Raw genomic sequence first — 14,622 nt, 5'->3', positions numbered from 1 at the left:
GTGCCAGTAGCTAACCACAGTGCCCTGAATGAGCTGAACATTTTGATGTTGGAATGGTTGGAATCGGTTGACAGATGTGACAGTAGTCGAGCATCCAAAAAATGACTAAAAAGAAGAGTTTTGCTGCAGAATAACGTGCGTGTGAATGATCTTCAGCAGTCGCACAAAGTTCTAGATCAGGAAACCTTTTGTTTGACGTTGCGGCTTCTCAACATGAGTTGAGAGATGCATTAAGTCCTCCCCTATGATTTGTTCAAATGTTTCTGTGACTATATCCTACCGTTTTATGAGAACAAATACAAATTAAAACAAAAATAAAACAAATACAAATTCTATACATTAAAAAATATTATACATCATTACTATATGTGCCCTGCGATTGGCTGGCGACCGGTGCAGGGCGTACCCCGCCTCTCGCCCGAAGTCAGCTGGGATAGGCTCCAGCATACCCGCGACCCTCGTGAGAATAAGCGGCATAGAAGATGGATGGATGGATGTTCTCAAATCAAAAACTTTGCACATAAACAGTCGAAATAAGGCAAGGCACATGAAGTATTGCTTCTCCAGAGAGAGCTTTGTATGCCAATGAGTGTCAGATATGCATCTACCACAAAACAAATTAGTGACACTCGCTTTTGGAATAACAAATGTCCTCACTGGGGAGGATGTATAGAGATCAGCTGGAATAGTTCTATCATTTATACGCTCTCTGACTCAAGAGTCAATGCAATCATTCTTGTGAAACCGAGTCAAGCGATCCATCTCTGCTTAAGACAGTCATGAGCTGGGAACTTGACAAGCATCAAGATGCTGAGTTAGGAGCAGTGCTGGCGTATTACTAACACACAGATTGCAAACAATGGAGGTAGTGTATCCAGGCCTGTTGTTGACACGCAGCATAATCCATACATGAACGTGAGATGGTTTGCCTGTGAAAGCCTACAGTTCCATTTCATGAATGTGCTTCATCATTTCATATGCCTTGCTAAACAGTGGGGGCTGTTGGGAATTAATGTGGCAATAGATGATATGGATTATTTAATTAATAAATAATACACTTAATAATTAATAATTCTCAAAACTAATACATTATTTTAACAATTCAAACATTTAAAATATAATACTAGAGATGCACTCGGAGAGCGCAGACCTCTGCCAAGCGCTATCGTTCCCCCATATTGTGATTCACACCAAAATAATAATCCTACATTTTATGGATCAGTCTTTGATATTTTGTAGAACCTTTAGAATTTTTTTTTTCCAAGTCCTCTGACCATTTTTTGTGGCGTTATATGCACAAATGCCGAAAATGCTCCTATCTCGCAATGTCAAAGAATCCCTTAAAAAACTCCTGGATCAAGACGGTGATCCGGATTAGCCCCAAAATTTAACCAGTTCTTCCGTATCCCATTTCCGAGAATTCCTGAAATTTTCATCCAAATCCATTCAGGACCTTTCAAGTTATTTTGAACACAAACAAACAGATAAACGCTGGCAAAAACATAACCTCCACGCTGTGCTTGCGCTTTGTGCTGCGGTTGGCGGAGGTAATAATTTATAAATCATAGATACTGTATATAGAGATAGATAACGCGCCATTTTTAAAGGAGTGTTTGGCTTTTAGGTTTCACAGTTGTACAGTTGAACGGGATGAAATAATGTGTACAAAAACTTTTTAAACATTGCAAATGCATACAACAAAGTGCAGACCAGTTGGAAGGATTCAATCAAGCAGACGTCAAGACATCAAAGTGCAAATGACACCAAAGCACATGTTAATCTTGTTGTTTTTGCCGTGAAAAATAACATTGAAAATCATATTTCCTGTGTGTTAGATGTCTGCTCAGATGTTGTACATTTTTCACCACTAAAAACTCGTCTCTGGAAGAAGACTGGAGAAGAAGAAGTGGCAACGCTCCCTCTCTGAACTACCCATGGAATACATTGTTTCTGTATTGTAGTGGTGCATTTTTTTGTTCATTTTCTGTTGTTACATATTTTTTTATATATTATGCCCGCTCATTGTACGGCAGGCACTGACGCAGATAGAAATAAATAAAAGTCAAAAATACACAGAAAGTTCAACCGTGGAAAAGCGCGCCAAGGTGACGAGATAAAGTCTACGAATCTTCGAGTAATAAGGGTTTTTATGCCAAACTTCAAGGCTAACTAAACAGCGATCGCTGCTATAGATCTGTCAGTGTCACTCACTGCAGTCAAACAACACTCCCGTTGTTTAAATGCGCTTTAAATTATACTCATCGCAGCACATTATCGGTAAATGGTATTGTTGGTGAATATTCCTTTTTCTTTGCTTTGCTGTGCATCAATGGCTGTGTTTTGTCGTGTCTGGTTGCCGGAAAGCGTCCTTGACGTGACGTCGCAGACGGAAAACTCGCTGGGGGGCGTTTGATTATCATTCCACTCGTATGTTATAGTTGTTTACTGGCGGATGAAAGCAGTGTGATAAAAATGTTTTATTAAGTGACTACTTTAATTTTGTTATTGCTTTTTTGCAACACTTTTTGGTGTCATGAGCACTTTAAAATGCAAATAACGCAAAAAGTCACTGTCAGTATGGCACTAGCAAATGAGCCTGCATCCTGAATTACAACACAGAAGCATAATGTCATACGTCAATGTTGATGTTTTTCTAGCTCATTTTATGTGAATTCATTGAAGAAACATTGTAGTGGTTTACGCCGAAGCACTACAATTCTTAAATGACTTTAAAATGAGCTTTAATGGGGGGGAAAAAAAGCTTTTGGAAATCTGTATAGGACACATTTTGACACATTCAAAGTGTTACGGCTTCTTGTGGATTAAAAATAGGCCTTTATTACAGTATAACTTCCAAATGCCCAAACAAAAGCCAGTCAGTATTAGGCAGCAGCTTGCTTGTGGGCTTCAACTTCAACTCACAAAGTTTAGCAAGACTTGTTAACAGCCGGACAGCCGCTTGTCATTAGCGGCGGTTGCAAGTCAGGGTCCACCCACATGCAGATGGCGGCTATAAAGTGGGATTGATAGAGAACCAGGGAGCTGTACCAGTGGATCTAAGTGTGCACATCAGTGACATGGTGATGAGTGCACAAGGTTGAGTCTCTAATTGAACGATAGGAGTGTTTTTCAAAAGCGAGTAAAAAAAATCCCAGCCAAAGTAATTGTATAGCCGTTGAACCATTTGGAGTAGAGGCATGGTTGTAAAGCTGATCTTTTTCTCCCCAACAGCCAGAATGTGTCTAAATGCTACTGACACTGACAAATAGGAGTTCAGTTCAGAAACATGTGCCTTCAAAATAACTAGTTTGGAGGTATGGACTGGAAATAAAACAATGGAACAATACCTTGAGGCCTTACCTAATCCCATTTAAAATCTGACAATAACAGCTTTTTCTAAAGTTAAGACCAGGAGTGGCCGAGTAGTTAGCATGTTGGCCACACAGTCAGGAGATCGGGAAGACCTGGGTTTGAATCTCCGCTTGGGCATCTCTGTGTGGAGTTTGCATGTTCTCCCCGTGCGTGCGTGGGTTTTCGCCATGTACTCCGGTTTCCTCCCACATTCCAGAACATGTTAGATTCTAAATGGTGAATGTGAGTGTGAATGGTTGTTTGTCCATATGTGCCCCGCCTCTCGCCCGAAGTCAGCTGGGATAGCATACCCAGCACCCTAATGGGGATAAGCGTCACAGAAAATGGATGGATAAGATCAGGAGTTCCAAAAGTGTTCCATTTGGAGACTCTTGGTCAGACTAGGTCAGAACCTTCACTGACACCATGCAAACAGAACTCAATGGCTTCCAGACACTTTCCGGACACCGATATCATTATCGGTAGAATAACAGATACAGATATGAACAGATACCTAATTTTTATGCCAATTATCAGCTATCCCAACTCATGACATTCTACAGAAAAAAATAAACACAGCAGGCATTAGAACATTCCACTGAAAACAAGAAAAACTGGAAATGGCCAAAATCCCACCAAAAAATGTCTCCTGCAAACCAAAATGGTCGACGACCTGTGCATCTTACAGTACAGTATATGCTTTGATGCTTCCCATGCATCCTGGCTTGCGTACCACGTTTCCTGGTCTGTTTTTCACTCTCTGGCGGGAGAACTACTGAGCAGGTTCTGAGAGGTTCTGCGAGGATACACATGCTAGCACGTTTGGTAGGTGTTTTGAGTAAGTTAAAGCGATCAAAACAGCGATTTGGTTGCAGAAATGGCCTGATTGCCAGACAGCAATGTGGCCTTAAGCCATGCAGCCGCGGCAGGAAGACGCCGGACATGTCTCCAGTTCATTCTTGTTCATGGTTTGACTACATCCTCGTTCTTTAGCTGCCTGGTTCATCTTTTGAGTATTTGCCAGTGATTTTTGTGGCATTTCACCTTTGGCTTCTTTTCCCCATGTGGCCCTGCCCTTTTTGTGCTCTGACCTGCCTTAGTTTAATCACATCGACCTTTTGTGTTTTTTATTAATTACCTTTTTAAGGAAGTCTTTGTATCCATTTTTGTGACTAAAAATGTAAAACTTCAAACTTTCAACTTTGTCAGTCTATGCATTGGAGACCAACAATTTGGCAACGGCATATCGTAACAATGGGCCCCACCCTTTTTACTTTGCTATATGTGACTCTCAGTGGGGAAAAAAAAGTGTAACCATCGATTACGTGCCTTTCTTTCCATCATCCATCATGAATTTATGTATTTGCTCAACCAAAACAATACTGATGAAATGTGCAGCCTGGAGGTGAACTCCTACTTCAGACCATCAAGCCAGTGTCCCAAATGTGCACAGGATAGTGGGGGGTTTGCGGGGGATAAATAGATTTGCTCAAAGCTAAATTTCTCTTGTGGGATCCTGGGGTGAAAAGTGATGCAAAAACCCTTGCAGAATCAATACCAGTGTTCAGTCACAGTGGACACAACGGAATTGGTAAATACAAGTGGGCTATACTACAGAATTAGGTATCAATCTGATACCAAGTAAATACAAGTATCGCTGATACCAATACCGATACATTTTAATTGGACATTTGTCAAGATCATGAAATGGTTTTGCGAATTTTGCCTTTAATTTGTTGATCATGATATAATCAAGAACAAAACATAGGGCAAATATTTAGGCAAACAAAAAAAGTACGTGTATCAACCAACCTATTTGTCAGCAATTTAACAATATTTAATACAACAATATAAGCTAATGTAACATCCATCCATTTTCTATCATATGGTCACAGGTAGAAGCAGGGTACACTCTGGACTGGTCACCAGGAGGGAGGAAACTGGAGCAAAAACCCACACAAGCATAGTAGAGCTGCAACAATTAATCGATTAATCGATGGTTAATCAATTACCCAATTAATCGACAACTATTTTGGTCATCGATGAATCGTTTTTTTGATTTAAATATGTAAATATCTTCTGATTTCAGCCTCTCAAATGTGAATATTTTTCATTTCCTTAGTCATCCATGAAAGCAGACCTATTATCTTTGTGTTTTAGCCAAAACGAGATATTCACACATATCAGCTTTGACTTTTTGCCTCTTTTCTGATACGTTGTGGACCCAACCACTAACTAGATGTTCACTTCATGTTAATTTGGTCCATCTATGGCCTAACCGATTGTTCCATTAATTGAAACAAGCTTCAGATTAATTGACTAAAAAAATATCATGAAGGTATTTTTGTGTACGTCGATTGTTTTACTGAAGCTATTTGACAAACATTTACATTTTTTATTATTTAACATTATTTTAACAGAATATTGAAGCGGAAACCAGGCGTTTGTGCACTTATTTGCTCTGTCAGTCCAAATCTTCTATTTCTGAATAAAGAAGGGGAAATTAAAAATGTCTTTTTTAAAATCTGATTCATCGATTCATTGAAAAAATGATCAACCAATTATTAAAATAGTCGTTAGTTGCTGCCCTAATTGGGAGAACGTGCAAGCTCCAGAAAGAAAAGCCCAATACGGAGATTGGAAACCTCGACCTCCTGACTGAGAGGCCAACATGCTCTCCACTCAACCACTGTGCAACCCGACAATGTAACAAGTTCAACAAAATAGTTACAGTTTTATTACGCACCGTTGAGCAAAAGCAAAAGTACACAAAAGCAAATACTAACATTGTCTCGGAGTTTGCAAACAATATATCAATATCCACAGCAAAACAAAAAACATGCCAGAATAAATAGAAGAGAACTGAAAAATATCGACCTCATCACTGATATTGCATTGGTATTGATAATGTCGATATTTGGATCTACCGACTATACCTGTTCCTCAGTCGTGGCTGTAGCGTGCATGCAAAAATATGTTTAACATAATCGTTTAATGCATTCAAAATTCCACTATTCCTATTATTGTGTGAATGCTGTCAAGCTTTCACACATATCATTGTTTTTATTATTTGTATTACTATTATTATTACTGTTACTATTAGTAGTAGTAGTAGTAGAAGTAGTTCAGGCACCGACTGCAAAGTCAGCATGCACCGTGTCTTCAGTGCAACCAGGTGCAGATATGTGCAGAACCACAACAACAACACAAACAATATTTTAATAGTATTTCTAACACGACGTGATATGAATGAAATGTGGCCACTGCGTCACCGTGACTCCAACGCATCCACACATCACATACAAAGGAAATCCTTCGCAACACGTCCACGCTTGTGACAAGCAAACACAACGAGTGTCGTATAATTTCCCACAAGGCACAAAGAAATAACAGCGAACAAAAGACTTATTTGAATGCCATCCGGGTGTTTTTAAACATTCTTTTGGTGCCGCGTCAATGCGCATCGCAGCTTTGGCACTCAACTTTTACGACGATTTTTTGGACAGGAGTTGCAATAAACATCAATGAAATCAAATATGTGTGCCCACGCGGCTTACCTTGATGCTCTTTGTCGACTGGCATTGAACTTGATGCGATACGGTGGCCGTTTGGTTCATCTTGGAACAAAAAAAGACAGTCCTCCTGATATCCAACTGGCACAATGAAGTCCAGCAAATGAAGAATAAATGTCTTATTTTCTTCCAGAGAGTAAAAGCGAGGTTTTCTTCTAGGGAACAAATGTGTTTTTCCCAAGGAATAAAAGTGATCTTCCAGGAAATAAATGTCTTCTAGAATAAAAGTGATGTTTTCTTCCAGCAGCAGCAGAGATGAAGCTTCCAGAGCGAATGGAGGAAGCTGGGATTTTGCGACTGTTCCAATGTGCTGCTGAGCAATGAACGTCTACGACGCTTCACCAAGGGCGCAAACACACACGCGCGCACACACAGTCACCGAAAGGTGTGCACGTTGTAAGTGAACATAAATAACTCAACAAACACTCATCACCAATTCCTGATTGCACTTTACATTTATCTTGCATGCATGTTGCTTTTTTTTTCCTTTTTTAACAAATACTGTGTACAACAAAGTATTTGTCAGTGTAGTAAAGATCCAGACGTTTACAAATGAATGACTTCACAAACAGCAGGCGGAAATGATGGACAAGCAACGGAGCAGGGCATAGTCACCATGGCAACTCGATCTCATCATGTTTGGGCTCTAAGGCCAAAGGCAATGCTTCTATCGAGTCATGTGAACATATGATATAATACAAACACGTGTCAAATAATACTGTATGTTCATCAGTATGTTTCTAAATTGAACAGTGCCGGTTGCCAGCCAATCGCAGCTCAAACGATTACACTTACACAATTCAGCATGTCTGAAAAAGAGCAGGAAGAAGGAGATCTTAATAAAGCCTAGCTCTTGTACATGTCTATCACTGATAATGCATTCACTTCCTGTGTTTGACACGTTAAATAAGATATACATTTCACATGCTCAGTGAAATCGCCTCTGAAAAAAGTAGTAAAAGGCCCCAATGGTCTCGTTCCGCACTTTCTGGTCCTGTCTTTTATTTTGTGTTTGTTGCCTCCACCTGGATGCTCCTTGTGTTTCCTTCTGAGATCACGTGACTTCCAACGTGGGAAGGGAAAGAACGAGGCACACCTGCAACCGCCTGTCAGTCAGTGGCACGCAGGATCGTACTTCTTTACACTGCCCTCGTTTTGGTACAGTTTGTTTTTACTGTCTTCTTGTGCGCCTTCTTCTTCCATCCGGGCTTTCCATTTTGGCTTAGCCGGATATATTTCCTTTCTACTTTAGTCTTGTTCGCTAGCGTTTTCCCACAATGTCTTTTTGATGTGCGGTCGTCCCTTGTTTATCACGGTTAATTGGGTCCAGACTCTACTGCGATAAGTGAATTTCCATAAAGTGGATTCAATATTACTAAATTTTATATTTTCATAGTTATAGCATAGAAAACCTGTTTATGATCTTCTAAATACAGTTTTTAACATAATTAGAGCCCTCTAGACATGAAATAACACCCATATAGTCACCTTTGCATTTGTATTACCCAATATAATAGATATAGTCAGAGAAAATAAGACCTATTAGATATAATATATACTGTATGAAGATTTTTAAAAATTTGCATTGTAGATCTCGCTGTGTAAAACAGGGCGAGCTCCACCCCCGCGGCTCACGTATTAGTGATTCATTCGCACTTACGACACGTAGCACTCCACATCATACTGCCGGCTTGTGACCGCCTTGGGGTGGGGCGGACCTGTCAACAGCATCCGCTGCTGCTCAGTGAGAACACAAAATGCAGAACAATGCGTGCTTTCACTGTTAAGTCCCCAAATACCAGAAAACTCCCCAATGACGCCAGAAAAAATCGCTACATCTGTCGTCAAGGTCGTCATGATTGGAATGTCGCCGAGTTGGCAACACTGTTTAGAAACAGTCGTGAACAAGTTTTCTATGATTAACTATTCTATTTACAAAGAAGAAATCCTACTTTGCGGAAATTCACGTATCACGGCCGGGTCCGGAAGCAATTAAGCCCGATACACGAGGGATTACTGTATATTCTTTGAATATCATCAAAACAGTGACATTTACTGAGTGCCTTATTAGCATTTTTGCTATTGTGCCAAATGCATTACGTCAGGAAAGCCCGCTCTAAATATTTTCTTGGCTTGTTTTATATGTTTTACGGTTGAATTTTAATATTTGACACTCTATTATAGCATTACAATTGTTAAATGGTTTAAAAAAAGCCTTGCACGGGACAGTCACACGACAACCACTCCAAAATGTTTCCTAGCTTGTTTGATATAAATTAATTGAATGAATATAATAACAACAGTTGCATTTATTGTCCATACGACTACAGTAAGTAATCTCCGAAGAATGGATGAAATAGCGACGCTGTTCATGTCTCTGCATGTGCAAAAACAGGAGAAGACATTACTAATATAAGAGCCTGCTTGAAAATGCTGGATTGTGGTTTTCTGACCATGAGAGAAAATGGGACTACTCACTGTGTCCCAAAAGACGCCGCAATAGGAGGAAGCTATTTCCCCTTCAAAGCAAATTGAACAGAAATGATTTTGCCCCATTCTTCAAAGTAATACGTCTCCAGTGTCATTTCACTCAGACCTCCTGTTACGCGTAGGATCTACCCCCCGCTGAATATACAGTTAATTAATTCTTCCATAAGACAATTAGCATGGTCAGTAAAATCCTCCAGGCATGCTTGAATTTGGCCAAGTCTGGTTTCCTGTTAAATAGTTAATCACATGGCTCACCAACACGCCAACATCCGTCTATATTCATCAGCATTATCCATTACGTCAGCAAGTTTAAATTATTCAACACATGGATTCAAAGCATATATTCTTTATAAACTCATTTAATCATCCATCGCATTGGCTGGCTCATGTCGACATAAGGTCTCCTGAAAGGGGTACCAGAGAGGGTGCCCTCACTTCGGGGGGCATGACGTATAGACTACAGTGATTTGCAGCCACAACTAAACAAAAATATACCGTAAACACATTGAATAAACAGAGGAAACAGTGTTGAATATATTCTTCAGGTCCCATCCTCCATCCATTTTCTATGCCGCTTGTCCTCACTAGGGTCGCAGGGGTGTGCTGGAGCCTGTCCCAGCTGACTTTGGGTGAGAGGCAGGGTACACCCTGGACTGGTTGATAATTAGCGTATCGTGGAATGAGATATGCAAATGAGAGACCTCTGCCGAGACATACAATGTCAATACAACTTCAGGTTTTTCGTCAAAATTCAGACAATAACGAAAGTGACGCTGATTCAAAATCAGAAATATGGCGTCATGTCCACGATAGGATTTCTATTGACCCATTTATTTCCTCATCAATACACTTTGGAGAACTGTTCTTTTACATCACGCTTCCACGGAAGGTGAAGTGCGTTACTGCCGTGCTAACTAACAGTGTTTTAAAGAACATGGTGTTGAGCCGCACGCAGTTTGAAGTGGGGTCCATCCACTCGCTCCGTGTTACGTGCAAGATACGTCATCATTTTGGAGCATATTTGTGCCAATTTAAGGTAAGTTTAAAGCATTTATAGCGGTAGATATAGATGATATAGTTATATGTATTAAAGTGATACTTTATTTTAATGTGAAAATTGGTTCGAAAATAATAATTCAATTTTGCTTGCTCTGTCACACTTTTGGTACCGCTTTCAGGAGGCTGACCCAGAAGCAAACATAACAGTTGCTTGCACAGTTACTTGTGACTTAAGACATAAGAAGAATGGGTGGTAAGAAAGGATTTTTGAACCTATAGCAGTTTGACATCGCTTTCCTCCATTTGTGCAAAGTGGAAATGGCTGAGAAGTCACCCTCAGAAGGAAGAAAGGACCTTTGAAGGTAAGTAGCCGTTCCTTCCCTCCCGGCCTTCTTCTTTTGTTTTCATTGATTTTGACAAAACCACAGATCTGCTTTTGCGAAAACACGGCAGCAATAATGATGACGTGAACAATACCACAACACACGTCAACATAAGCTGACTGATTTTTCATTGAAACCATTCCTTTGGGTCTCAAATTTTAGGCTGACAAAAGCATATTTGATTTCATGAATGTCGACGTTGACTTAAGCAGGCACTTTTTAGGAGTAAGAAGACACAGTGGACGCGATGTCCTGGACTTAAACGGGTTCCAATCTACAGTATTTACGTCATCTTAATGCATTTTGTAATCTTGTTAAAACCTCCCATCGAGTGGACTACAATCTTCTCAGCTCCACAAAGTACACAGTAGATGTAGTGTCCAAACATGAACCGTGTTTTGGCCGATGGTTGCTGTGTTCCAACATTACTTTTGCATCCAGCTGGAAGGCACCAGCTGGCCCTTCATTGATGAGAAGCCCTGTTTTTGCACTGATGGCGAGGATGTTGCAGCAACGGCAAAAATGTATAGTGTTTCTGTTCGTGTTGTTCGACCAATGTATTCAACTTCCACAGGCAGACTCGTCGCTGCGCATTCATCTCATCTGGCGCCTCCTTGTCAGCACCTGAGAGTAAAGGAAGCTTAAAACCATAGCAACAGCAGAATAAGCTGTTTGGCATAGGCAGTGAAGAGCTGGCACATTTTCGATACTTTAGGTACAATGCACATACTCTGCTGTGCAGCTCATCCCACGTCCATGCATGTTTCTTCATTCAAAGGAGAAAAATATACCAAACAAACATTTCAGACATTTCACACTCACATTCACACACATGAGCTATTTAGGATCATCCGTTTTTAACATTTGGCGGTTGGTGTGGCCTCCATGCGCAGAAACAAAGGCAGCGTACAAAAAAAAAGACTTATTGTATTCTCACACAGCGCGGCAAATGTCCTTAAGTATTGTTGTCCAATGTGGCGAAAGATACCAAAAAACAGGATCAACAGGCAATTGTGTAGCTAACATCTAATGAGGAACAGTTGAACCCACAAAGCGGCAGCCGGGATGGAACAACAAGGCAGGGCAAGAAGATAGCTCATTCTTAACCATACCAGAAAGGGGGTAGAAGCAATAGTCAACTGTTGTACGCTGGAGATGAAGCAGCCGACAAAGGGAGCAGCTTTCTCAGTAACTGTACACAGAGTCGTGCCGAGGAATGCAGAAGCATCCAGAATACATGGAGTGGAGAGGAATTCTAAAGGAACGTTCCAGCATCCTCCTGCTGCAGCCGCTGTGCTTTAAACACCACGAACCGCAGAGCGGCTGCAGATATACCAAGTTGTTCCGTACGTCACCTGAAGTAACACCGAACAGGAACAGGAAATGACACATGACACAGTTAACCCAATATACATGTTTTTGGACGGTCTGATAAAGGAGCAAACCCAAGCAAGCCAGACCCATCTCGCTGTCAAAACCAGTGTACTGCCTGTGGGTGTCACACGAAGAAACACATTTCCACCGTTTTGTATATATAAAAGTGCCATTTTTAACACTCCAAAGAATTGAATTAGGGCATACAGGATAAGTGTAGTAACAGTCCATGCATGAACCCCTGTTTTCCTTTACACAAAGCAAGGAACGGCTTTAACATGCTGCCTGTCACTAAAATATAATACAGATGTTAGCATTGCTTGTTGATCCCAGTTTTGCCTGCAGGCGCTGCATTCAATGCAATGCACACAAAAGGTGCTTTGTAGAGATGCGACTAAACCTGAAAGCCATTGAAAGAGTATTACTATCATAAGACTGCTATGGGCTGCATACATAGTCAGTCATGCTGCGCATGTCTCATGTGCTGTGTGGACATGTAGTTATACATTTTATTTAGATGTGCACACTGAATGTTGTTTATAGTATAAACACTGGATATTCATGTGCAATTAGTGGTAAATCATTTAACAATCGTCTACTCTCCACAAGTCTAATTCATAAAATAAAATGCCTCCAGTGTTTTCAATGCATTTTTATGTTATGGAATGTGTGGACTACAGAAGTGTTTGGAATTCTGCAATTTATTATCCTTAAAGACAACTCATGCATTGGCTTGGGTGGCATTTAAATACATAATGTATTAAAATGTAAATCTGATTCTGGTTTTGAATCATGGTATGCACATTTATTAAACAAACAAACAAATCGCAAAGGTGGCCTTCGGGGGTTGTGGATGTAATGGGATACGCTGGTACAACCTATTTGAAAAGGATACAGGAGGTTGGACAATAAACCTGAGTTTATTGATATATTTTTTTCAAAAACCCACAGAAACCCATCCTGTGTCCAAAGTAGAAAATAATTCTAACCGGTGAGTTGAACAGGCCAACCCTCTACAGGGCCATCATCCTGTCACCTCACCGCTACCCCTAAAATACACGGAATAAAACCCCAAAACTAAATCCCTAAATTAAACAAACCCCAAAACAGGACGGCCGGTCACACCAGGACAAAACAATAAGCTAAAAACCACCGCAAACCAGTGTGACTGATCAGACATGATGCCAGCAGCCAGCAGGAAGCAGCTGCGTTGCCCAGGACCGCGACCAACATGCGCATGGTTGTGCGTGACACAGAGGAGAAAGTGGGAGAGCAGAGGGCAGTGCAGAGTGCAGAACAGAGCACACCTGTACGTGTTTATGTGCTCCGGAAGATGCGGGGCCAACCTTAGCTGCGTCCTGCACAAAACTGTTGCCTCGTAGGGAACAATGCAATGTAATGGAAGTTAGGAGGGAAAAGATGCTTGTAAAGCCAAATGCAATTCTGGCTTCAAACCATATGAGCAAGGTGAGCCCATCAACACGGATGAGCCAGTAGGCCAAATTTGTTTGAAAGTCAAAAACAGACATTCCCAACAAAAACATAACATAGTTATTACTGTATTATTAAGATATATTATCACATTAGTGGTTAATTTGGTCTCAAAATAACGTTGACAATAATACTTTATCGTCAGTAACTTGTGGAACAACAAACATTTCAAAATGCAACTGCATTGTTTTGTGACTCAGTTAAATTTAAAAAAAAGTCCAGGTATGTATTTTTTCTTTGTACTTTTCTTAAAAATAATGTTAAAATGTAGTCTCGTCCTTGTTAGCATTAGCATTAGCATTAGCTTGTCACTACATGAAAACAGGAACTGCAAGTCAGCTTTGTCGCACAAAACACATTCTTAAAGTTTTCCATGTATAAAACAATTCAAAATAGGCATATAAATGACAAATGAAAGGGATAAATGAACATGTAAGGTTACTTTTACCTTCATTGAAGATGTGGCTGTTCTCAAAGACACAATGCGGCAGTGACACCACCTTCAAACTTTTTCATGAGTTATTTCTTGATTTCAATAGTGTCTCTCACCTTCTTTATCGAATGCTGGCGCTTGCGTCTTTCTTTGGCTCCATTGTCTGTCACATGGTGTCTTTGGGAACAGTCAAGAGTCCAGAATCACGTCTTCATTGAAGGTAAAAATAACCTTAAATGTTCATTTGCCCCTTTCATTCATAATTTGTACGTATTTGTATTCATTTTTAATTGTCTTCTGCATGTAAAACTATAATGGTAAAACTTCAGAAGTGGGTTTTGTGTTAACATTTTAGGTTTTCTGGAACAGATTAATTTTGATTTACATTATTTCTTATGGGAAAAAATGATTCGGTTAGCATCCGTTTTGGTTAGAGTCGGACCTTCTGGAGGAGATGAATGAAACCAAAGTTCCACCGTATGTTTAAGCCAAAAAGAGCCCAAAGTCACCTTTTGCTGGTATATTGCCA

The 14,622-nt window shown here is 40.3% G+C and overlaps 1 protein-coding gene across 11 annotated transcripts in view; it reads right to left on the bottom strand.

Annotated features, from left to right (window-relative positions):
* LOC129187956 (inactive dipeptidyl peptidase 10-like) overlaps nt 1–7,266 on the bottom strand; it is a 137,891-nt gene extending 130,625 nt beyond the window's left edge. For 8 of the 11 annotated variants that reach the window (XM_054787814.1, XM_054787816.1, XM_054787818.1 and 5 more), the window contains exon 1: nt 6,909–7,265. In XM_054787814.1, the coding sequence (XP_054643789.1) occupies nt 6,909–6,968 (60 nt within the window). In that variant the 5' untranslated portion in view covers nt 6,969–7,265. Of the gene's footprint in view, nt 1–6,908 lie in introns of all 11 variants that reach the window. The other 3 variants (XM_054787823.1, XM_054787825.1, XM_054787826.1) reach the window with 1 other exon arrangement.
* Nucleotides 7,267–14,622: the final 7,356 nt, after the last annotated feature.

The sequence above is a fragment of the Dunckerocampus dactyliophorus genome, chromosome 9 (assembly GCF_027744805.1).
Source record: "Dunckerocampus dactyliophorus isolate RoL2022-P2 chromosome 9, RoL_Ddac_1.1, whole genome shotgun sequence".
In the NCBI taxonomy this organism is placed as follows: Eukaryota; Metazoa; Chordata; class Actinopteri; order Syngnathiformes; family Syngnathidae; genus Dunckerocampus; species Dunckerocampus dactyliophorus.
This window is presented reverse-complemented; position numbering and strand designations above follow the sequence as displayed.